This window comes from Corylus avellana, chromosome 2, assembly GCF_965113065.1.
Source record: "Corylus avellana chromosome 2, dhCorAvel1.hap1.2, whole genome shotgun sequence".
Taxonomy (NCBI): Eukaryota; Viridiplantae; Streptophyta; class Magnoliopsida; order Fagales; family Betulaceae; genus Corylus; species Corylus avellana.
In genome coordinates, this window is record NC_142491.1 from 12,315,865 (window position 1) to 12,341,469 (window position 25,605).

Sequence of the window (25,605 nt, forward strand, 5' to 3'; positions counted from 1 at the left end):
TGCCCCTAACCCTAACAATATTATCCATGTTACCCCTGTGCTCAATGCAGCCACCAAACAGACACATGCCATTGATTAAAAAAAATCCCTAAACACAACTTTAAATACGCCACTAAAGTTTAACTACTACAAAGGGAAAGAAAAAAAAAACACCTACACAAAGTAGTAATACCCTAAACAGTTATGAAAAAATATTAAAAACCCGAAGAGCATGGTACATTATGCTACACACTATGCGTTGTGGTCCCGTTTGGTATAAGTTCAAGCACTAATATTGTATTGTAAACAACAACTTCAACAAAAAGTGCATTTATCTGCCAATGTATAAGCACATTTGTGCCTTTTAAGGTCAGCAACCAAACAAGTGGTAGTGAAAGGGACCACTTGACTACTTTATTCAATGTAATAAAATCATCTCGTTCAAATCACGTGTCCAACACAACTCCAACCTAGGGGACCACACTTAGATCAGAAAAACAAAATCAGAAAAACAACAACTTGAGAATATGTGGAACTAACGACAAACTGATCACACATATGATGACAGCTTTTAACGCCTTGTTAGAAAACAGCGAATCTAAAAAACGACGAGAATATGACACACTTTAAATAAATACTACTCAAAAACCCTAAACAAATAAATACTACTCAAAATCGCATCCAGAGCCGTTACATGCAAAATCACCCACAAACAATCCAACCCAAATTATTGATCAACCACAAATTTAAAAAAAAAATTCGAATGCAAACCCTAAATCTAAATTTTAGGGATAACGAAACTTACTTGATTATAGTCGATTCGGACTGATTTATATGGGATTTCTAACTAACACGCTGCAAATCGACGTCCAAACTTCAGCTACAATGGTTCGTCGGCGATGATGACGATGGTTCGCACGGGCAGTACCTTCAGTACCTTCTAGAAGTGTTTCGCGACTTTCTGACGTCCATTACGAAGCAATAAGGTTAAATGTTCGCCCATTTCAAGTGAGGGTATTTTAGGATTTTCGTTGACTGCGTGTGAGGGCAAAAGGGGTAAGCTGAGGCAAAAAAATCACGTGAAAGTCACGTGGAGTCGATTCCGTTTGGTTTTAACGCTTCAGGTAGACGGAAGGGCCTTATTTGAGAAAAAATGGAAGTTTAAGGGTCCAAAATGAGAGTTTTTGAAGTTCAGGGGGGGTCTGTAAAATCAGCCGGAAGTTCAGGGGCCCTTAGTGAAGTTTCCCCTAAAAATATCTAAACACAAAAAGTGAAAATTTCATAAGACTTACAGGAAGAGCAAGTTCAAATAATTATCAATTGTTACTTAAAGAATGGACAGTGCATTATTTTGTCAAAGAACTTCATACACATCATTTAACTAATTATGATGGCAAATTTTTTTTATTTTATTTTATTTATAAAAAAGTGCATTAATTCCAAAGTTTAACAAGCCACATTAAACTTGTGTAACAAAATGAAAAATATTATGTAATGGTGATCCAAGATTGTGCAGACACTGGTCCTGATTCTGCAGATTTATCCAAGGAGATTAACAGCTCATCCATGTTGATCGTGTTGATATCTCTTAACAATTATCTCCTTATTGTTTTCTTCTCTTGTTCCTCTTGTAATTCATTCGGTACAAAGCTCTTAGCTCTTTGGCTATATATATATATATATATATATATATATATATATATATGAATGAATTACTTTGGTTTTTGTAAGTTAACCAAATCAGAGTTATTCTAAATCTTTCATGGTAAAAAGACCTACAAAGAAAAGATAAACAAATGGGAAAAATAAGATAATAGCGGAAATAAAATAAAATAGACACAACTCACAATTGATTTTACGTGGTTCGATTTATGACATACATCTGCAAGATAAAGCCTTAAGTCTACATTATACTTTTATTCACTTGATGATTTTACAATACAAAGAGTCCCTATTTGTACGGAGTCGGAGAAAATACAAAATGGTATAAATATCAAATCAAACGAGATTAATTGTATTCAAATCTGATTTAATTTAATTACAATCAATGACAATAAAATAATATATCGTAATATATTCTAACACGAGTGAGCTCTAACTGAATTTAAGAAAGCAAGGGTTGGAAGAGCTTTGAGATCGTTCTGTAGGAAGGCATTTTATGTAATTCTTGGTATGGTATGCTAACTGAGAAATCGAAAACTATTTGAAGATTCTTTAATTCAAAATAAAAGAAGCTTAATAACCCACAACAATCAGATAAAAGAAAAATATTAGCATCTGAGTACGCATAGAAAATGAACTTTGGATTGCAAACATCTTTGAAGAAAAGATGGCTACAGAAGCAAAAAGAGAAAAATTAAATGCGTTCAGCTAGCAATTTACAGACAAAAGCAGCGGAAATTCAAATGACTTTTTAAAAAGCTGTATAAAAAAAAAGAGAAAGGAGAAGAACAAATAGCAATTCTCTTTTCACTCATACCAATTGCAATATTGATATTGTCACCAGGTTATAGGTTATAACATGTCATAATTCATAAAGTAAGATACAACACCCACAAGATCCATATATAAGACTTCAACATACTGTGCTGGCCTTCAATATTGATCACAATCTTTTGTTTTCAAAAGAGTCACAAAACTAATCACAAAACAGAAACAATTAACAAAAGATTTAAAATACTAAATTAACAGTATCCATGACTTCAACACCATTGCTGTCGGCATGAGTATGCGTGTTGTGCCAGTCATCCCAATCATTTCAAATATTTCAACTGGTTGAACAAAGAAAAATAAAGAAACTCAGTCAAGATACTAAAAACTATAAACAATCTGGAAAGAGAAGAACATAAACAGGTATAGATAACTTAATAAAAGCCACATGCAGAGATAGTTAAACAATTACAAAATGTTTAAGAACAGAACATAACATTTTTGATAAGCATCATGGCACTCATGGAGGAAAAAATCAATGGCAACAGATTACTTATCATGCCTCTACCATTCACCAGCATATGAATTGAATTAAATATAGCTATCAACTTTTAAATTTTGAGCTCAGATGCTGCAAAAGGAAATTGATAAAGAAAATATAGATTATAGCCAAAATGAAAAAAATTCCTACAAGCAACAAACTAAACAAACAAGAAACAGAAAAAATTCCTACAAGCAACAAACTAAACAAAAAGGAAACAGCAGTAATGATAGAATAGTAATGATACACTCAATTTTGTCATTTCTTATATTAATAAGTAATACAGTATCTCCAGCAATCATGTAGACATGAATGATGCAATTTATAATTTATGTAGATGATCAAGAGGCCCCTACAGGCCTGCCTTTTGCTTGATTTTGGGCTGGCTCTGGCAGTAAAGTTTTTACTATCTATTTCTGGAAATGTAGCTTGGAGAATCCATTTTTCTAAATGGAATGAGTATACTCCCCTAATCAATTTTGTAATATCATGAATCATTTTGCCATCCTGGGGAACTTCTCTTTTTCGAGAGGAAGATTTAGTAGTTGAGATTAGAACCGCAAGTAGCCATTTTCTGTTCATTATATGTAAGGTAAAATACAACTAGGGGCAAATATCTTGATATTCACTTTTAATCATACAGAGATGAACATAAACAGTCAAAGAGTTATAGCAAGCATATACTCATACAATGATCAGGCTCTCCAAAAACAAAAGATTGCCAGCAAGTTTTACATCCATGAATAAGGTTCAGAGAAAGCCCACAATCGCAGAGACAAGTGCTGATTTTCTATTTTCTTCTCTTATGACATAAACAGGGGAAAGAATACTCACAGTAGATATGTAGCATCTTCCATTGAAACACTTTTCAAGTTATTTCTCCTAGACCTTCACTGCATGTTCCTCCCTTCATTCATGAGATCCCTACAAATTATGACAAACATTACAGATGGTAGGAGACATTTTATTCAAGTCAATAGATTATCATATCATGCCTGCTAATTTTTTCTTTTAATCATATCCTTCAGTCTTCTCACCGGCACATCAATCACAAAATGAACAAGGCAATACGCATGCTGACCCAATCCAATCAAAAGACGACTATATCCCGTAAACGAGTGAAAATTTCCTAGTACACTTTCCCTTTTCCCTTTCAGTGAATAAAAGGTAACTCATATTCTAAAATTTCTGAAAAGTAAAATTCAAATGCTATGCATTCAGTATCCTCATTTTTAATAGTCTTATACCGAACGATTTGGACATATTTACTTTCTTTCGGTTTGATTTGAATATTTTCTTTTTATGGATCATTTCGCAACAGTTCTTTGCTCTCTGTTTCTTTGGGATTAAAGATTCTTGAGGGCAAATGGAAAAGATTGGCTACTTCCCAAAATAGACTATAGTATGTAAACCTGAAAGGCTCTTACAATGACCTTGACTGAGGCACTGCCATTTCATTTTGTAGATTGCCCTTCACCTCCCGCTCCCCTAAAGTTAAACACTACAAAATACTGTTTGACACTTGCAGACTTTTGACTACCAAAGGATTGTTAAATAGTGTGCACAAATCTATATGATTTTAGCAAATGAAATAAGAATCGCATGAAAATATACAGTACTTGATCGCGGATTGAAAAATTTGAGTAATCTCAACGATTTAGAAGAATTTGATCAGAATTCATAATTTTTCCCCAATTTCAGCAAAAAGAATAAACCCCAATTTCAGCAAAGATGGCACATTTCGTAGAAGGTTTCCTTGCTATCTCCTCAATTCTAAATCATAACAGAAAGTATAAATGCTTTTAAGATTTGGAATTTGCTACTTTGAAAGATAGTGGAGGACAATGGGAGGGAGATTGAGACAAAGGAAAACAAATATAAAACGTGCCAATGTTGCAATCAGCACACTAAACCCAATAAATCATAGCAGTAAAGCTATCACGACAAACACTAGAAACCCAGCCAAATATTTACATAAAAAAAATGAAAGACCGAGTACAAAAAAATTAAATACTAGTAACAGATTTAATACGTAACAAAAGCTTACCAAGCAAGGCTCAAGCTCAAAAACCCAGCAGTGTAAGCCATATGCACGCTCCCCTACACCTCTTTCATTTGGCATATACAACATTATCAACAAGAACAAGAACCATCGCATCTTTCCTTCACTTAAAAAAAAAATAGAAAAAAGAATAAGAAGCTGAAAAACAAGACCAAAAAATAATAATAATAATAAAAGAGAGAAAAATGAAGAAAATGAAAGGGAAAAAGGTGCGTACTTCAATTTCTATGAAGGATTTAAATAAGATGATGAGTAATATACCTGAATGGTCAAAGATGCATCGGTGCTTGAATTTTCTTCTTGCTCCGACCAAAAGGCTTCTTAAAATAACTAAAGAAGACTAGAGAATATAGGGATAAACTGAATATTGTATTTCTGTGTGTTTAGAACTGTATACAATGAGGCCTATTTATAGTTGAATACGGCCAGACAGAATAGGAAATACAATCACGGAATTAATGTACAATATTACAGAATAATATCAATGTATATACAGGGAAAGTATATCAATCAGCAATTATGGTGATTGGCAGAATATAATCAGAATATATTCTGATTATATTCTAACATCCCCCCTCAAACTCAAGGTGGTAACGTAGATGCCAACTTGAGTTTGGAAACAAGATCACGGAACCGTCCAGGTGGATGTGCTTTGGTGAACACATCGGCCAACTGATCAGCGGAAGCAATGGGACAGAGACGAAGAGTTCCCTGTAAAAGATGATGGCGCACAAAATGACAGTTGATCTCAATGTGTTTAGTACGTTCATGAAATACATCATTATGCGCAATTTGAATCGCACTTCGATTGTCACAAAAGATAGGAGAACTGGAGGTCTGAGAAACACCCATATCATGTAAGAGCCAGCGAAGCCAGAGGAGCTCAGAAGTGGTGTCAGCAAGGGCACGATACTCAGCTTCGGTGCTGGAGCGGGCAACAACAGATTGTTTCTTACTACGCCAAGAGATGAGAGAATCACCAAGTAAGAAACAATAACCCGTGGTGGAACGACGATCAGTGGGATCACCTGCCCAATCAGCATCTGAATATACATGTAAGTCTAATGATGAGTGAGAAGAGAAATGCAAACCATGAAACAAGGTGCCTTTCACGTAGCGAAGGATGCGAAGAACAGCCGCATAATGAACTGAGCGTGGCGCTGTCATAAACTGACTAACAAGGTGGACTGCATAGGCAAGATCCGGTCGTGTCACAGTAAGATAGATGAGACTGCCAACTATCTGTCGATAGAGAGTGGCATCAGAAAGTAGCTCACCATCAGTGGCACGAAGTTTGACATTTGTCTCTAGAGGACTATCAACAATTTTGCAGTCAGTAAGGCCAGCTCGTGAGAGGAGATCTGAAGCATACTTGGCTTGAGAGAGATAGTAACCATTTGGATCAGAAGACACTTCCAATCCAAGAAAGTAGCTGAGAAAACCCAAATCCTTCATCTCAAATTGTTGGCTCAAAAACTGTTGAAGGCTACGAATACCAACAGTATCATCTCCAGTAATAATCATATCATCAACATATAGTAAGAGGAGAATGAGACCAGCATCAGATCGCCGGATAAAAAGAGCAGAGTCATAGGGGCTAGAAACAAACCCAATCTGCGCAATAGTGGAACTGAATTTGGCAAACCAAGCCCGTGGAGCCTGTTTCAGACCGTACAATGCCCGGCGAAGTCGGCAAACCTTGTGTGGCGGATGATCGTACCCAAGAGGAGGCTGCATATAAACTTCTTCACTAAGATCACCATTAAGAAATGCGTTTTTCACATCCATCTGAAAAAGATCCCAACGACGCACAGAAGCCACAGCAAGGAGTGATCGAACAGAAGTAAGACGAGCCACTGGTGCAAAGGTCTCCTCATAGTCAATACCATACTCCTGATTGAACCCCTTTGCCACAAGACGTGCCTTGTATCGCTCAATAGACCCATCAGATTTTGTCTTAATCTTGTATACCCACTTGCACCCTACCGCAGTTTTGCCTGGAGGTAAATCAACTAAGTCCCAAGTATGGGTTTTGGAAAGGGCATTAAGTTCTTCTGACATAGCATTCTGCCAAAGAGGGTTAGCATGAGCCTCACGGAATGAGTGAGGTTCATGGAGAGTAGCAAGGGCAGAATAACAGTGATAATCATGAAGATGGGAAGGAAGAGATGTTACCCGAGTAGAACGACGAGGGATAGAGGGAGCAGCCTCAAGAGTAGATGGATCAACAGGCAGGGCAGTGTCATTGGGGTCGACCGTCGGAATGTCGTCTGGAGAGCTTGTCATCCCTGCATCAAGATTAGTAGTGTCGGGGAGCAAATCCACCGAGATATCAGTGAAGATAGGAGAAGAACTAGAGGGACGAGTAGGAAAAGACTCCATATCACTAAATAGCCTATGTTCCCAAAAAGTGACGTGCCGCGAGATGCGGAGCCGTTTGGAAATAGGATCATAACAACGATATCCTTTGTGTTCAATGCCATACCCAAGAAAACAACATAGACGAGAACGAGGTTCTAATTTTGTTCTTTCATGGGGTGGAAGGAGCACAAAACAGACACAACTAAAGATGCGGAGAGATTGGTAATCAGGAGGAGATCCATACAGGAGTTCATAGGGGGACTTATTTAAGGTAGTGGGAGATGGGACCCTATTAATGGTATAAACAGCGGTAAGAGCGGCTTCTCCCCAAAAGTGTTCAGGGATAGAAGCAGATAGGAGTAAAGCCCTAACAGTGTCTAAGATGTGCCTGTGTTTACGTTCAGCTCGACCATTTTGTTGAGAAGTATTTGGGCATGAGCGATGGGGAAGAGTACCATTTTGTTTGAGAGTAGTAAGGAAGGTAGATTCACGATATTCCATGGCATTATCAGAACGAAAAATTTTTATGTTTCGAGAAAATTGGGTTTGAATCATCCGTTGAAATTCAGAGTAAATTTTCGGAAGTTCAGACCGATTTTGTAAAAGATAAAGCCATGTGTATCGAGAAAAATCATCCACAAAAATGACAAAATAGCGGGATCCACCCATGGTGGGAATAGGCGCAGGGCCCCATACATCAGAATGCACCAAATCAAAAGGAGCAGAAGAAACAGATGCACTATTATTAAAAGGTAAAGCACTTTGTTTTCCAAGTTGACAAGCAACACAATCAAATGACTCAGACTCAACAGACCCTAATTGACCACTTGTAGCTATAGAACGAATACGAGAAATAGATGCATGTCCTAAACGAGAGTGCCATAAACTGAGGGTGGTAGAGGAAGACCGAGATGGAGTGGCAGCTGACACAGCAGGAGGAAGATGGAGTGATGAAAGCTCAAACAGACGTCCAATCTTACGGGCGGTCCCAATTAGCTGTCCCGTCTGTGGATCCTGCACATCACAACCTCGGTTAGAAAAGTGCAATTCTAAGCCAAGTTCACAAAGTTGACCAACAGATAAAAGATTTAATGAGAGATTAGGCACTAAGTATGTATCAGACACAGATAGTTGATTAGTAGAAACAGACCCGACATGACTAACCGCAAGATGGGAACCATTAGCTGTGTAAATGGTGGTAGGCTTAGGTAACACAAATTTTGCAGAAAATATGGAAGAGTTCGGTGTCATATGATTACAACAAGCAGAATCAATATACCAAGAGGAATTACCTAGTGTGGTGGACATGGCGGTATTAAGATTGGACTTAGATAAAACCTGATGAATGAGAGCTTCGATTTCTGCAGGAGAAAGAGTACTGGGTTGGGGTGCAGTATCGGTGTAAGGCATATCTGATGTATCAGTATGAGCGACCGCAGCAGCCTTATGACTAGGAGCTTGATGATTCCCATTCCCACGAGAAAGTCTTTTCCTGCATTCACTATATCTGTGGCCAAACTTTTGGCAATAGTGGCACTGGATGTTCCGATTGGATGAGGAAGATCCGGCAGCAATAGAATTAGGAGCGCGCGCATTGCGGGATGCAGTGGCCATGACCATCTCAGAAGTGTGTAACTTCATAGTAGAGAATCGAGTCTCTTCTGAAACAAGTTCACTAAGAGCACTTTCCAAAGATGGCAGTGGTGAGCGGTGAAGAAGAGAAGCTCGAGTATGCTCAAACTCATCTCGAATTGCTGCAAGAAACTCGGCTAGGCGCATGCTATCGCGAAAAGCGATGTACTCAGAGGCATCAACCTTATCCCTCCACTTTGGCTCACATAGTGCTAATTGATTCCAAAGACAAGTCATTTGTGAATAAAAATCAGTAATACTCTGACCTGGTTCCTGGCGCATGTGATGGAGCTTGGTCACAATCTGAAACCGCTGAGCAAGATCAGTCGTGCTGTAGCGCTGAGCTAACATGTCCCAAACATCTTTGGCATTGTCAAGATTGCCAAATGTCATGCTGATGGAGACAGCACAAGTGTTGGAGAACCAAGAAATAATCCTGTAATGGATACTTTTCCATGTGCGGAGGCGGGTAGAGAAAGCCGCAGCAGGTTCCTCTTTTCCAGCAAGAGGCTTAGATTCTTCACCAGAAACATATTCCCAGAGACAATGTCCTTTGAGCCACCTACTCATATTTTGAGACCAAGCCGGGTAATTGGAGCCATCGAGAATAGTAGGAATAGGTTGGGTAATATCTTTGGTGTTTGGGAGAGTGGTAGGAGGTACGGCCATTTTTTTTTTTTGGATATAATCCGGTGTGGTTGGGTGTAGGATAGGTTCTGTGAGCCTGGTGAGAGAGTTGAATCCGGTGTGGTTGAGTGTATGATAGGTAATATGAGCTTGTTTTAAAAGGTTAGGATTTGGTGTGGTTGAGTATATAATAAGGAATATAGGCTTGGTTAAAAGGCTGAAATCTGGTGTGGCTGAGTGTATAATAAGTGTGTGAGCTCAAAAATCAGAGAAAAATCTGGTGTGGCCGATTGTAGAGTAAATAGGTGAGCTCAAGAATGACTTACAAAGGGGGCGGCGCGTGGCAGCTCTGGGTGGCGCGTGCGACGGCTGGTTCGACAGATCGGCAGCCTCCGATCACGAATCTGTGATTCGTTTCTGAAAACGGCTGAGAATGGCGGCGCGTGGTGGCCGGAAACAGCGCGGGGCGTGTTCAAAATTCCACAGAAAGTTGTGGCGGCGCGTGGCGGCGCGTGGGGGCTCCTGGTGGCGCGTTCTTTCGGTAGGTCAGTAGGTCGGCAGCCTCTGATCTGGATTCTGGCAGAGTTTTCTGAGAACGGCTGACTTGGGCGGCGCGTGGTGGCCGGAGGCGGCGCGTGAGGCGCGTGAATAGTGACACAGAAACTTCAGGCGGCGCGTGAGAGCGCGTTGAACCTCAGAACGGTGATCTGATAACTCCACAGGATTTATCGGACCTTTTTGAGCCTGTTGGTATAATAATTATACCAAAACAAGATCGAAAAGGCTTTTGAACGAACTGACTTCCTACTTCTCTAGAGAAGGCCAAAACTTGGCTCTGATACCATCTTAAATTAACTAAAGAAGACTAGAGAATATAGGGATAAACTGAATATTGTATTTCTGTGTGTTTAGAACTGTATACAATGAGGCCTATTTATAGTTGAATACGGCCAGACAGAATAGGAAATACAATCACGGAATTAATGTACAATATTACAGAATAATATCAATGTATATACAGGGAAAGTATATCAATCAGCAATTATGGTGATTGGCAGAATATAATCAGAATATATTCTGATTATATTCTAACAAGGCTAACTCTAGAATGTGAGCAATCTTTGCCACATCCTCATCGGAGTAATATACCTGATAGGGTCAAAGCTTCATCGATGCTTGAATTTTCTTCTTGCTCCGACCACAAGTCTATCTTTGGAATGTGAGCAATCTTTGCCCAATCCTCACCGGTGTCTGTCTTGCATCTTCGATATAAGATTGGACAATACAAAATTGTTAGGCTCTTCAAAGATGTTAGCCTACCCATTCCTTCGGGCAATGATGTCAAATTGAAGCATCTATCAATTTTAAAGTGTTGAAGTGATTTGAAGTTGTGGATCCACTCTGGTATAGCCTTCAAACTTTCACAATTCGTAATCGAAAGATTTTGTAGAGTGGTAGCATGTTGAAGTCCTGAGGGGAGAGAAACCAATTTTGGAAGTCCGCTGAAGCGAAGAGAGAGGAGGCTCGTAAGGCCTTGCCATTGCATCCCATCCTCATCATTGGCTAACTCAAGTTCAAGACAATCATCAAGAATCAAGTCTTGAACGGAAGTGAGATGTTGAAGGGGGAGAGACTTTAATGTACGAGAACCAAATAGCGACAAATGTACAAGATTTGTCAATGACAAAACCCAACTCGAAAGCCTTGAACCCGGATACTCACATAACTGTAGATGTTTTAGATGTGGGGGCAGTTGGAAGCCTTCCAATGACACTTGATCATCAACAACGTCCCAATCATTGACATCTCCTTCAGTACTCCAATGTAATCTCAAATCATGAAGATGTTGTTTCTCCTTTAGACTTATAGCCTCAAATTCTGATGCAAAACTTTTCCCATGTCCCAGATTTCTAATCTCTAAAGTTCCTCTCAGCTTATTTAGTCCGTTCAGTTCTCGTAAACCACCGCAATGCTTGAAGTGAGAACCCAAGTGGACCACAAAATTTGTTAATGTCTCAAGATTATTCAGTTGCCCCAATCCACGTGGCATATAAGTTAAACCACATCCAAATATCTCAAGATGCCTGAGATTAACCAATTTTTTAATGTCTCTCGGCAATTCTTTAAGTGAGAAACAGTAAGTGAGTATTAGTGCTTCCAAATTTTGTAACCTAGTTATAGAATCTGGTAACTTCGTGATTTTCGCATTGTCAGAAATATCAAGACACCTTAAATGCTTCAGCTCCCCGATAGAGCTTGGCACATAATCAAGATTTCTCCCCGACAGATCCAACATTCGCAAGAACTTGAAACTTGAACAAATTGCATCACAATCATTCTTATGCTCATTGTTAATCAAGCAAAGAAATGTCCGTATCCTACTTGCTTCGCACAACGAAGAAATAGGTTTATCGTAACCATCAAGTAATGATAGATGACGCGTTTTTTCATCGACGTTAGTCTTCATATAACCTAATGTGGCCATCAACGGTCCTGCCACTGATATGGCAAGATCATGCATGAGGTCATGCATTTTGCATCGAATTATGTCACCAAACTCATTCATTTTAGCTTCTTGAAAGAATGATCTCCATAGTAAATCCTTTAAATACCCATTACCAACCTCTTTCAAGCATCGGCTTTGATCATCAGACTTGACAAACCCTTGTGCCATCCAAAGCCTAATCAATTTTGTTGATCCAAACACGTAATCCTTTGGAAATAAACTACAATAAGCAAAACAGTGTTTCAAATGTGAAGGAAGATGATTGTAACTCAGCTTTAAAGTTGATACGAGGTCAGATACATTCTGAGATATTTTTAAGAGTTCATTGTTCTTAAAATACCCCCATTCTTTCTCTGAATTTGTGGAGCCCAGTAAACTTCCGATTGTCGTTATTGCCAAAGGGACACCTGAACACTTGTTTACAATCTCCATTCCAAGTGCGACCATGCTTGAATTCTCCGGCTCTTGTCCTCTCTCAAAGGCCTTTTGCTTAAATAGAGTCCATGACACATCTTCATCTAAACCTTTCAAGCAATATGATTCAACAGTCCCAATAATCCCTGCAATGCTTTCTTGGCGCATGGTCCTTGCAACGATTTCATTGCGGGTGGTCACTACTATTCTACTGCCTCTTGCACCTTCCATCAACACTTCTTTCAGGCGACACCATTTTCTATGATCGCCATTCCATACATCATCCAATACGAGGAAGTATTTCTTTCCTTTGATTTCTTTTAGAAGATATTTTACCAGTGTATTCATTTCAACATCTGGTTGTTCCGAGTCTGTTGCAGATTCTAAGATTTTAGCAACAATAATTTTAACATCAAAGATTTCAGAGACACATACCCACATTTTGAGCTCAAAATGTTGTTGGATTTGGTGATCATTGAATACGAATTGAGCGAGTGTAGTCTTTCCCAATCCACCGATGCCAACAATAGGAAGGATTGAAACACTGTCTTCAACGGTGGAGTCCAGCAGAATGTCGATAACAGCCTTCTTATCACCCTTTCGACCAATAACTGTTTCCGCACGTACCAAAGAATGAGTATTATCCCTCTCCTTGTTCACGACTCGTGTCTCCACATGGCGTACCTCGAAGTGGAAATTCAGCCTATCGGCGTTGATGGCGTCTAACTTCTTTTTGATGGCTTTAATCTCACGGGCCATTCTAAAACGAGAGGCTAGCTGGTTTGATTCGGAAAAGAAAATGCGTACCTTTTTGGCCTTCTTATCACGGGTCATTATTTCTCTTCCTAGAGCTTCAGTTGAAACAGCATCCAACAAGTCATCCGCATCATAAATGACATCTTCTAGTCTTCCGAGCCAACGTTTAACAGCACGGTCTCCTGCAGCTTGTTTGTCCTCCGCATCAAGAAGCACATCTTTGATTGTTGAAACGGTGTCGGTGAGGCTTTTAAGCTCATCTTTGACACCCCAGAGCAGCCCGATCTGTTTGACAGCCAGTGAGCCCAAAGTCTGAATGATTCGCTCGGCAACAAAGGAGAGAAGTGATTCCGCCATTTCGTGATGGTGGGTGAAGGAATGAATGCTCAAAAGTGAAACTACACAGCGCTGTTGACCGACGGAAGTAGTTGAAGAAGGGAAGAGTGAAGAAATGGTTTTGATGAATTCAATAAACCAAACGAATACTTGAAATGGGAACACGTGAGTGCAGATGCTTTGTTTCTCTTCATCCGATGATTCATGATGCTTTCGTTTGAATATTTAAATACAATTCATTATTCACTTGTTGCGCCGCGCAAACTAGCCTGTAAAATTACTCAATAAAACCAAACGAATCCTTGATTTAAAAAAGCATATTAACCCCACTAATCCTTTATATTTCAGCACACCTGCTACTTTAAAAACCATTAACCCTTGCTCTAGCCAGCTGTCTACAAAAATAGTTTTTAATATAAAACTAATTATATGAGAAGTAAAAATAAGTGCGGGGTAAGTGTTAAAATGTTGTTATGGTTGATGGTTATTACCTAAAATTATTAATTACAATTGCCAAGATAGTTAGTAAAATTGTCTACCCGCTTTGTTAACCGGTAACTGCTTTTCAAAAAGAAAAATTAAAAAAAAATCCAATACCATAATTTGATAATACTCATTTTTAGAATTTTATATATAAAAACCCTAAAACAATGTGGTTATATATAATACTTTTTAAAAACTATTACCCGTGAATTTTTAAAAACTTTTTAAAACACTAAAACAAAGTCTTAAAACACTAAAACATTTTTTTTTCTTTTAAAAAATAAGGAGTGTTTTTGAAATTTTGACACCATTTCATTAGGATTTAATGAAAAATCCTAACATACGGGTGATATTGAAAAATAGATACACTTAATTAAGAGCTTTCAAAATTTAGAAAAATAATTACAAATGTGATTTTGGGAGATAAAACGAAGTTTTTTTTAGGAATAAAAATGCAGTTACGCTTAGTGGTTATTGGCTAAAATCATTAACCATAACTGCCTAAGCCGTTAGTACAATCCATTAACCGTTTATGCGGTTAACCGGCGGTTAGCGGTTAATAAAAAAAAACCGAAACGACGTCGTTTTTATGGTAATATGATAATTCTCTGCTATATACAACATCATTGTTTGATTTTTATATATATTTAAACATAAAAACAACGTCGTTTCATGTATTTTTATATATAAAAATATAATATATATTATATAATATACATAAAGGTGGTAACTATTAGCGGTTTTAAGTTTTTTAAAAGCGCTAACTATAACTATCTAGGTGGTTAGTATTTTTCTCCTAACTATTTTGAAAAGTGATTAACAGTTAACGGTTAATAACTACCTACCTTTTCACCCCTATAACTTTTTCTATCTGCCTTCCTTGCAGGCCAACTAATACATCTTTCGCTGAAGAGATAAGCTTGGTTGGATGATGCGAGTGACATTTTTGGAAATGTGAGTTTAGGGTGTCGTAATTTGGACTGAAATTCGGATTATCCTTCTTTGATTAGATTAAGGAATTATACAATTTATACAATTTAGAGAAGGAAACTAAGGAATTATATTTTTTTTATCGGAATATAAGTATATAACATCAGTTTTGAGGTTACTAAAAATGCTTTTAAAAAATTGATAGTTAAATAAAAAAGAAAAAGTGAATTTTAGTATTTTGAGTCTGGACTAATAAATTTGATAAATCTACTTAGAATGCTTGCCTTATATTATTATTTTGAAATTGGCGTTGACTCACTATGTTAAGCTCTTTACACTCGTGTATTTAATAACCTTTATTTCATAAAACACTCCTCAAGCATTTTTTTTTTTTTTAACTTCATTGAAGACCCCAGAACTTTCACTTGATTTAATAAACCCTGTTTAAACTTCAAAATCTTTCAATTTAGTCCCATGAACTTTCAATTGCTCTCAATTTGAACCCCTCCATCTGATTTAGCCGTTAAGTTTTAACGACAAACCCTAAAAAGACTAAAATACTCATAATTTTCGTTTTTTTTTTAAAGCAAAATAAATAAATAAAAAGACCATGCGGGTTAGGCCAGACCCGCGCTGGGTCTCTAGCCGAGACCCAATCGTGGGTCTGCTAACCCACGGTGGGTCTCGGCCATATTTTTTTATTTGAAAGTAAGGGTAAATTTGAAATTTTTAAAAAAAATCAGGAGTATAAACTTCATTGTCTCACTTTTAACGTTTTAAATCTGACGGGGGAGTTCAAATTAAGAGCAATTGAAAGTTAAGGAGATTAAATTGAGAAATTTTAAAGTTTAAGGAGGTTTGTCAAATTTGGATGAAAGTTTCAAGAGTTTTGAAAAAAAAAAAAACTACTTTTTCAATCAAACACAAATCCAATCCTCCATTGTTAGTTGTCCGAGTGGACGTAAAAGTGTTATTTGAAAAGATAAATTATCGTAATTAAACAACAAAAGAAGAGACAAATCTTTCTTAGTTTTTTGATGCATAGATTGGATTGAACGTGGTCGGCCACACCACGTGATTAAACCTTGTTAATCGTGCGAGTGCCTCCAAAGTATTCTTTCTTTGAAAAATGAATTGTAATTAAACAACACAAAGAAGAGACAAATTGTAAATTAGTTTTTATTTTTATGCACAGAGATTCGACTGAACGTGGCCAACTTTTGTAAACTTCACAGTCCCCACACCACGTGATTTAAACCTTAAAATTTCACATTTTGTTTTTAAATTATTATATAAACTTAAAAAAATATATCAATTTAATATATTCATTTTTCAATTTTTTCAATTTCACTTATTCGTTAGGATCTATCAAAATTCCTAAAATACAAATTTTTAAAAAATATTTATATAAAAAAAAAAAATTTCAAAGATTTAGGCAAAGATATTTTTATAAATTCAGTTAAATCCCAACCAACGTTTAAATCCTTACAATTTTTTTCTTTTTTTTTTTTAAAAAAAGGATATTTTGAAAAATTTAACATGGATTTGTTCTTAGATTTACCCCATAATGCATCTTACTATTTATAAAGAGCATACTCTATATAAGTACAATCATTTTTCCACACCATGGGCAATGTAAAACACCACAAAAGCCATCTAAAAAATTAGTACAGAAAACTCCGATCTCACTTTTTAAAATTTAGAGGTGTAAATAAAAATGCGGTGATAATTTAGCGAGTTAAAATATATTTTTTCCTTCCCTTAGTTTGAATATTTAAATACAATTCATTATTCACTTGTCGCGCAAGCCAAACGAATCCTTGATTTGAAAATTGACAAACACACCTGCTACTTTAAAAACAAAAATTAACCCCACTAACCCTTGATATTTACAGCGCACCTGCCACAAAATATTTTTAATTATTGTAAGATGATCACAAGCGGTGCACACCCACCTTCCACCGTTCAATCCTAGCTAGCTCCATTGTTAATTGTAAAAGTCTTCTTTCAAAAGCTGAATTATTGTAATTAAATAACACAAGGAAGAGACAAATTGCTGATGGAGGAATCTTTCTTAGTTTTTTGAAGCATTGATTCGATTCAACGTGGCCCACTGTCCTAATATTGATGCTAAATTCATTCTTACTCGTACGCTTTTATTTTCATATTCTTAGACTTCGATTTTAAATCATTATTGAAGTTTAAATGACATCACGTACAGTTGAAGAATAGCGAAAATGTGTGTAACATTATTTTTTATTTTTTTATTTTTGAAAAAAATTGCTGTTTTATCATTGATAAAATCAGGAGGAGGAGAGAGTCTCCAACAAACGATCAAAGAGATGGAGCTAATTGCTCCATCAAAACAATATCATTAATACAATTTGGAGTGTAGTATCTCTATATTTTATCATTGATATTTGTAGTAACCATCTTTGTCAGCTGGTGTGCCGCCTTATTCTGTTTTGAATTGTGTTTGAGAAATATAACTTTTAAGTCAAAAAGAACTTTTGAGAAAAAACTTCATTTTTAGGTTTTTGTCAAAAATACCTTTTGGCCATTGCCACAAGAAATTGGGCTTTTTCTACTCGTCTTCTTCCGACCAAGATCGATGTCTCATAGTTGAGTCATGAGTGGAAATATTCCAAAAGAGTAATCTTATGTATATTCCTCTCACAGTCTCTCACTATACAGAAGATGAGCTCAATTAGGCCAATTATGCCATCAGTTTTGGAGATTCAAGCTTCGTATAAACAAATTATAGACAATTACATTGCAGTATAAAAGTTGCACTTACTTTCCATGCCTTTAGTGACCAAATTTCAGTCAAAGGCTCAGTGCAAGTGGGCCATTATATAAATCTAATTACGTGGATACTGGTATCATTGCAGATGGGAAATACTTGGAGTACAGTGCATTCTTATGACAGATCTTTATTTGTTGTACTAATTTAGATTTGCCAGCATTATTTGAGGATGAGGAAAATAATGACCCAAAAGTATTCTTGTGTTAATTAATCAAAAGGCATGGCTACCAATTTAGAGGTTACCCTTAAACAAACCCCTAAAGTTGCATCAGCATCTTAATAAAAATATCTAAACACAAAAAGTGGAAATTTCATAAGACTTACAGGAAGAGCAAGTTCAAATAATTATCAATTGTTACTTCAAGAGTGAACAGTGCATTATTTTGTCAAACAACTTCATACACATCATTTAACTAATTATGATGGCAAATTTTTTTTTTTTAATAAAAAAGTGCATTAATTCCAAAGTTTAACAAGCCACATTATACTTGTGTTACAAAATGAAAAATATTATGTAATCGTGATCCAAGATTATCCAGACACTGGTCCTGATTCTGCAGATTTATCCAAGGAGATTGACAACTCACCCATGTTGATCATGTTGATATCTCTTAACAATTATCTCCTTATTGTTTTCTTCTCTTGTTCTTCTTGTAATTCATACGGCACAGAGCTCTTAGCTCTTTGGCTATATATATATATATGAATGAATTACTTTGGTTTTTGTAAGTTACCCAAATCAGAGATTATCCTAAATCTTTCATGGTAAAAAGACCTACAAAGAAAAGATAAACAAATGGAAAAAATAAGATAATAGCGGAAATAAAATAAAATAGACACAACTCAACTGATTTTACGTGGTTCGATTTATGATATACATCTACAAGATAAAGCCTTAAGTCTACATTATGCTTTTATTAACTTGATGATTTTACAATACAAAGAGTCCCTATTTATAAGGAGTTGGAGAAAATACAAAACGGTATAAATATCAAATCAAATGAGATTTAATTGTATTCAAATCTGATTTAATTTAATTACAATCAATGACAATAAAATAATATATCGTAATATATTCTAACACGAGTGAGCTCTAACTGAATTTAAGAAAGCATGGGTTGGAAGAGCTTTGGGATAGTTCTGTAGGAAGGCATTTTATGTAATTCTTGGTATGGTATGCTAACTAAGAAATCGAAAACTATTTGAAGATTCTTTAATTCAAAATAAAAGAAGCTTAATAACCCACAACAATCAGATAAAAGAAAAATATTAGCATCTGAGTACGCATAGAAAATGAACTTTGGATTGCAAACATCTTTGAAGAAAAGATGGCTACAGAAGCAAAAAGAGAAAAATTAAATGCCTTCAGCTACCAATTTACAGGATCCATATATAAGACTTCAACATGCTGTGATGGCCTTCAATACTGATCACAATCTTTTGTTTTCAAGAGTCACAAAACTAATCACAAAACAGACACAATTAACAAAAGATTTAAAATACTAAATTAACCGGATCCATGACTTCAACACCATTGCTTTCGGCATGAGTATACGTGCCGTGCCAATCATCCCAATCATTTCACATATTTCAACTGGTTGAACAAAGAAAAATAATGAAACTCAGTCAAGATACTAAAAACTATAAACATTCTGGAAAGAGAAAAACATAAACAGGTATAGATAACTTAATAAAAGCCATAAGCAGAGACAATTAAACAATTACAAAATGTTTAAGAACAGAACAGAACAAAGTTAATAAACAAATTTAATCATGCAGAGATGAACGTAAACAGTCAAAGAGTTATAGCAAGCATACACTCATACAATGATCAGGCTCTCCAAAAACAAAAGATTGCCAACAAGTTATACATCCATGAATAAGGTTAAGAGAAAGCCCACAATCGCAGATACAAGTGCTGATTTTCTATTTCCTTCTCTTATGACATAAACAGGGGAAAGAATACTCACGGTAGATATGTAGCATCTTCCATGGAAACAATTTTCTACATTCCTTCTCCTAGACCTTCACTGCATGTTCCTCCCTTCATTCATGAGATCCCTGCAAATTATGACAAAAAAATAATAGATGGTAGGAGACATTTTATTCAAGTCAATAGATTATCATATCATGCCCGCTAATTTTTTCTTTTAATCATATCCTTCAGTGTTCTCACTGGCACATCAATCACAAAATGAACAAGGCAATAGGCATGCTGACCCAATCCAATCAAAAGACGACTATATCCCGTAAACGAGTGAAAATTACATTGTACACTTTCCCCTTTCCCTTTTCCCTTTCAGTGAATAAAAGATAACTCATATTCTAAAAGTTCTGAAAAGTAAAATTCAAATGCTATGCATTTAGTAGCCTCATTTTTAACCATCAGAAACAAGATTGGACTTTTATAATATTTCAACGTAGGAACAAGATTTTTGATACTTGATTCAGAAACGTTCAGAAAATCAGAAACTTTGATCCATAATAAATAAGAAACTTCTAATTTGACAATATCAAGCCCATAAATGAATGAAACCTACCTTTTTCAACTCAACTCTCTTTAGTATTAAAGATTACCGAGTGCAAGTGGAAAAGATTGTTTGGATGTATTTATTTTAACTAGTTAATAGTGAATAGATGCATGCCCCATTAACTTAGTATCAGTACCAAGAAAAGCTACCGATATACATAAACAATTAAGTAAGTCATCAAATTGCAATAACCAGGTGAAAGTAGTAACTAAATCAAAAAATTGAACTTAGTTAAAATAAGTACATCCAAACAAAAAATCAAAGAAAGTGCCGTAAGAGAGAAAAATGAAGAAAATGAAGGGGAAGAAGGTGCGTACTTCAATTTATATGAAGGATTCAAATAAAATGATGAGTAATATACCTGAATGGTCAAAGATGCATCGGTGCTTGAATCTTCTTCTTGCTAGTGTAACTCTTAACTTTGCAATCTGAGCAATCTTTGCCCAATCCTCACCAGTGTCTCTCTCCCATCTTCGCAATAAGATGGGACAATCCCAAATTGCTAGTCTCTTCAAAGACGTTAGCCTACCCATTCCTTCGGGCAGTGATGTCAAACTGGAGCATTTACCAATTGAAAGGTCTTCAAGTGATTTGAAGTTGTGGATCCACTCTGGTATAGCCGTCAAGCTTACACAATCCCAAATCGAGAGCTTTTGTAGCGTGGTAGCATGTTGAAGTGCTGAGGGGAGAGAAACCAATTTCCGAAGTCCAGTTAAGTCAAGAGAGAGGAGGTTCGTAGGGCCTTGCCATTGCATCCTATCCTCATCATTGGCTAGCTCAAGCTCAACACAACGCTCAAGAATCAAGTCTTGAACGGAAGTGAGATGTTGAAGGGGGAGAGACTTTAATGTACGACAATGACGTAGCTCCAACTTCACAAGATTTGTCAACGAAAAAACCCAACTCGGAAGACTTGAACCCGGACAGCCCCAAAAGGATAGCTGTTTCAGATTTGGGGGCGGTTGGAAGCCTTCAAATGGCATTTTATCATCGACAACATCCCAATCATTGACATCTCCTTCAGTAACACAACAATCGAAAACCAATTGATGAAGATTTTGATTCTCCTTTAGATTTACAGCCTCATATTCTAATGCAACATCTTTCCCATGTCGACGATTTATAATCTCTAAACTTCCTCTCAGCTTATTGAGTCCGTTCAGTTCTCGTAAATCACCGCAATGCTTGAAGTGAGAACCCGAGTGGACATAAAAATCTGTTAACGTCTCAAGATTATTCAGTTGCCCCAATCCACGTGGCATATAAGTCAAACCAACACATCCATATATATCAAGATGCTTGAGATTGACCAATTTTTTAATGTCTCTCGGCAATTCTTTAAGTGAGTCACACTCCCGGAGTAATAATTCTTGCAAATTCTGCAACCTAGTTATAGAAGCTGGTAACTTCTTGATATTCTTATTGTGAGAAAGATCAAGACGCCTTAAATGCTTCAGCTTCCCGATAGAGCTTGGCAAATAATCAAGATCTATAGACCAAATATCCAACATGCGCAAGAACTTGAAACTTGAAATAATTGCATCAAAATCATTCTTATCCAGCTTACGGTCACAGCGAACCAGAAATGTCCTAATCCTACTTAATTCACACAACGTAGAAATAGGTTTATCGTAATTATGTAATGATAGATGACGCGTTTTCTTATCGGATTTTGTCTCCTTATCACCTAATGTGGCTATCAACAATCCTGTCATTGATATGGCAAGATCATGCATGAGATCATGCATTTTGCAATCAATTATGTCACCAAACTCATCCGTTCGAGCTTCTTGAAAGAATGATCTCCATAGTAAATCCTTAAAATACTTCCTACCAACGTCTTCCAAACATAGGCTTTGATCATCATAAGACTTGACAAACCCTTGTGTTATCCACATTTGAATCAGTTCTGGTATATAAAACAGATAATCCTTTGGAAACAAACTACAATAAACAAAGCAGTGCTTCAAATGTGAAGGAAGATTATCATAACTCAGCTTCAAAGTTGGTAAAAGTTCAGTTGCATTCTGAGATATTTTTGAGAGCTCATTGTTCTTAAAATCCTTCCATTCTGCTTCTGAATTTGTGGAGCCCAGTAAACTTCCGATTGTCGTAATGGCCAAAGGGACACCTAAACACTTTTTTACGATCTCCTTTCCAAGTGCGACCATGCTTGAATTCTCCAGCTCTTGTCCTCTCTCAAAGGCCTTCTGCTTAAATAAAGACCATGATGCGTCTTCATCTAATCCTTTTAAGAGATATGATTCAACTGTCCCAATAATGCTTGCAACGCTTTCCTGGCGGATGGTCTTTGCAACGATTTCATTGCGGGTAGTCACTACTATTCTAGTACCTCTTGCACCACCCATCAGCACTTCTTTCAGGCGACACCATTTTCCATGATCACCATTCCACACATCATCCAACACTAGGAAGTATTTCTTTCCTTCTATTTTTTCTCTAAGTTTACTCACCAATGTATCCATTTCAGCGTATGCTGGTTTCTCCTTGGTTGCAGATTCTAAGACTTTTGCAACAATATTTTTAACCTCGAAGATATCAGAGACACACACCCACATTTTGAGCTCAAAATGTTCTTGGATTTGGTGATCATTGAATACGAATCGAGCGAGTGCAGTCTTTCCCAATCCACCAATGCCAACAATTGGAAGGATTGAAACATTGTCTTCAACGTTGGAGTCCAGTAGAAAGTCTATAACAGCCTTCTTATCATCTTCTCGACCAATAACTGTTTCCGCAGGTACAAAAGCATAAGTGTTATTCCTCTCCCTATTCACAACTCGTGGCTCAACCCGGCGTACCTCCAAGTGGGAATTCTTCCAATCGGCGTTGATGGCATCTAACTTCTTTTTGATAGCTTTAATCTCACGGACCATTTTACGACGAAAGGCAAGCGGGTTTGGTTTGGAAAATAAAATGCGTACCTTTTTGGCCTTCTTATTACGGGTCATTATTTCTCTTCGTCTAGCTTCAGTTGAAACAGCATCCAGCAAGTCATCCGCATCATAAATGACATCTTCTAACCTTTCGAGCCAAAGTTTGACCACACAGTTTCCTGCAGCCTGTTTGTCCTCCGCATCCAGAAGCACAGCTTTAATTGTTGAAACGGTGTTGGTCAGGTTTTGAAGCTCATCTTCGACATCCCAGAGCAATCCGATCTGTTTGACAGCCGGTGAGCACAAAGCCTCAATAATTCGCTCAGCAACAAAGGAGAGAAGTGGTTCCGCCATTTCCTGATGGTGAGTGAAGGAATGCTCGAAAGTGAAACACTGCGCTGTTGATGGAAGGGATTGAAGGGTAGAGTGAAGAAATGATGAGAGTGAAGGAACGCTCTAAAGTGAAAGGTAGAACTGCAGAAATGTTTTGAGAAGATGTAAAGACTATATAGAGAGAGTGTGAAAAACGCAGAAATAGAGTAGAACCAGCAATTGCAGATGAAAGGGAGAGGATTATTTAGTTATATTTAGGATGACAATTTTGTTATTTTATATTTTTTTAGACAAAAACACATAACTAAATGGATTCAGAATTTTTCTCCTATTGATTTGGTTGGACTAACTCTTATTAAATTATAAAGTAACACTAACTCTTAAAATTTAATATAAATATAAAATTAATTACTAATAATAACTTAAATAAAATTAATATTCTAAATAATGCTGAAAGACTAAATTATTTATTTTTGATCTTCATCATTTCTACTTTGAAACTTCTCGGTGGTCCCATCTATTACTTATGTATGGTTTTGTGGTTTTCCTTAATTAGTAGTCTTTGATGTCGATGCATGTCTAGAATTTTTGCTCTGAAATTTCTGAGTGGGCCGGCCATAATGTTGCCAATTTGAAGACTTTTGTATACCATGTTACCTTCAATATTGGAGTTACTTGCTCTGTTGCTCAAGTCGTTGCTACGATTGGTTTTATTGATATATTTTTTTCTTTCTATTCAAAATCAAGTAGATATTTTGATTTGCTTCTTCACCATCTCGTGAATAATAATGGACAGAATATATTAAAATGAGTATTATTATTTCCACTGGCCTATAACCTCTGCTATGCACGGGTTTTTCATTATAATTTACTTCGTTTTTTTACAAAAATATCTTAGAAAAAAAACGGAAATAATAATAATAATAATAATAAAGAACAAAATTATAGATGAATTCATTAAATTCAAAAAATTGTTAATTGTTAATTGTTATTGGTGATGCATTACACATTACAGTGCATAGTAATGTGCTGTGGTGTGTGCACGCTAATCTAAATATAATTTTTTTAAAAAAATATTAAAATTTTTATGGCATCAAATACCATAAACGCATATAAAAAATGCACACAAATCATACAAACTACAAAACCATAGGAAGCAACAACAAACACTATAAACACCAAACAGTGAAAAGCTTTACAAAAACAAAAGTATTTTATGAGAAAAAAAATATATTAGGAGAATATTACTTAAAAAATAAGGTGAAATTCTGACCTGATAGAGGGGAAGAGAAAGGATGAACAACGGCAGCAACACGAGAACAGCAAAAGAGCAATAGAGCAGAGAGGGAATAAAGGGACCGAGAGAAGATGAAGAAAAAGAAGAGCAAATAAGAGTTATAATATATTTTAGGTGGTATTCTCACTTTCAACCTTATTATTTCTTTAAATAATAAAATAAAGAATTAAATTCAAACTAGTTTGAATGGAATGTCATTGATTACATTTTGATATAACAACGACTTTGACAATTACATCACACGTTGCCTACTGGCCTTACGGGTCGTGATACAGAATTTTTTTTTTTTTGACTGACTTGCTTAGTACGCTGGTGGTGTTCTGTTTTACTTCACCCCTGGCGTTACTCCTCTACACTACTGCCAGATGTTTACAGAGAGCCTCAAAATATATATATTTTTTTTGAAATAGCTTCAAAATAATTAGAAACAGCTGTAGAGCACCAAAGGGGATTGAAGTCAAACCACACAACTTGTTTGGTAAAAGGGTTGGTTGATGTAGATAATGTTCACTTTATTAATTAATATTCTATACTGAAATCTCGTTTATTGAGCCATTCATTCACGTACAGCGAGGAACTAATGCTTTGTTGGTTAAATTCAATCCCATTTTTTCACATTACGCGACATTATTCACTTTATTTTTTTAAAATTTTTTTTTTTTACATTTATGTCAAATTATTTAC

At 36.3% G+C, this 25,605-nt stretch overlaps 2 protein-coding genes and 2 long non-coding RNA genes across 5 annotated transcripts; all 4 read right to left on the bottom strand.

Moving 5' to 3' along the window:
• Window positions 1–2,545: 2,545 nt before the first annotated feature.
• On the bottom strand, window positions 2,546–5,321 carry LOC132171824 (uncharacterized). The gene is made up of 4 exons (XR_015911333.1): window positions 5,274–5,321; window positions 4,998–5,118; window positions 3,785–3,874; window positions 2,546–2,750 (listed from the first exon to the last, which is right to left on the bottom strand). It is a non-coding gene; the product is annotated as an uncharacterized LOC132171824 (long non-coding RNA).
• A 2,775-nt stretch (window positions 5,322–8,096) lies between these two features.
• Window positions 8,097–8,788, bottom strand: LOC148587339 (uncharacterized). Its single transcript, XR_015911610.1, has 2 exons — window positions 8,666–8,788; window positions 8,097–8,387 (listed from the first exon to the last, which is right to left on the bottom strand). It is a non-coding gene; the product is annotated as an uncharacterized LOC148587339 (long non-coding RNA).
• A 1,976-nt stretch (window positions 8,789–10,764) lies between these two features.
• Window positions 10,765–13,819, bottom strand: LOC148587340 (putative disease resistance protein RGA1). The gene has a single exon (XM_088512555.1). The coding sequence runs from the start codon at window positions 13,663–13,665 to the stop codon at window positions 10,765–10,767; it is 2,901 nt and encodes a 966-aa protein (XP_088368681.1). The 5' UTR covers window positions 13,666–13,819.
• A 4,531-nt stretch (window positions 13,820–18,350) lies between these two features.
• LOC132165968 (putative disease resistance protein RGA1) lies at window positions 18,351–23,724 on the bottom strand. 2 transcript variants are annotated; one of them, XM_088513554.1, is made up of 3 exons: window positions 20,756–23,724; window positions 19,834–19,924; window positions 18,351–18,638 (listed from the first exon to the last, which is right to left on the bottom strand). In XM_088513554.1, the coding sequence occupies exons 1-2, from the start codon at window positions 23,643–23,645 to the stop codon at window positions 19,914–19,916; spliced, it is 2,901 nt and encodes a 966-aa protein (XP_088369680.1). In that variant the 5' UTR covers window positions 23,646–23,724; the 3' UTR covers window positions 18,351–18,638; window positions 19,834–19,913. The 2 variants fall into 2 exon arrangements, with proteins under 2 accessions (XP_088369680.1, XP_059432673.2); XM_059576690.2 differs by lacking the exon at window positions 18,351–18,638 and adding an exon at window positions 19,122–19,457.
• Window positions 23,725–25,605: the final 1,881 nt, after the last annotated feature.

What these genes read in the sequence shown, in the direction of transcription:
- LOC132165968 (XM_088513554.1), bottom strand. Translation starts at nt 23,645, where the DNA reads ATGGCGGAACCACTTCTCTCCTTTGTTGCTGAGCGAATTATTGAGGCT.
- LOC148587340 (XM_088512555.1), bottom strand. Translation starts at nt 13,665, where the DNA reads ATGGCGGAATCACTTCTCTCCTTTGTTGCCGAGCGAATCATTCAGACT.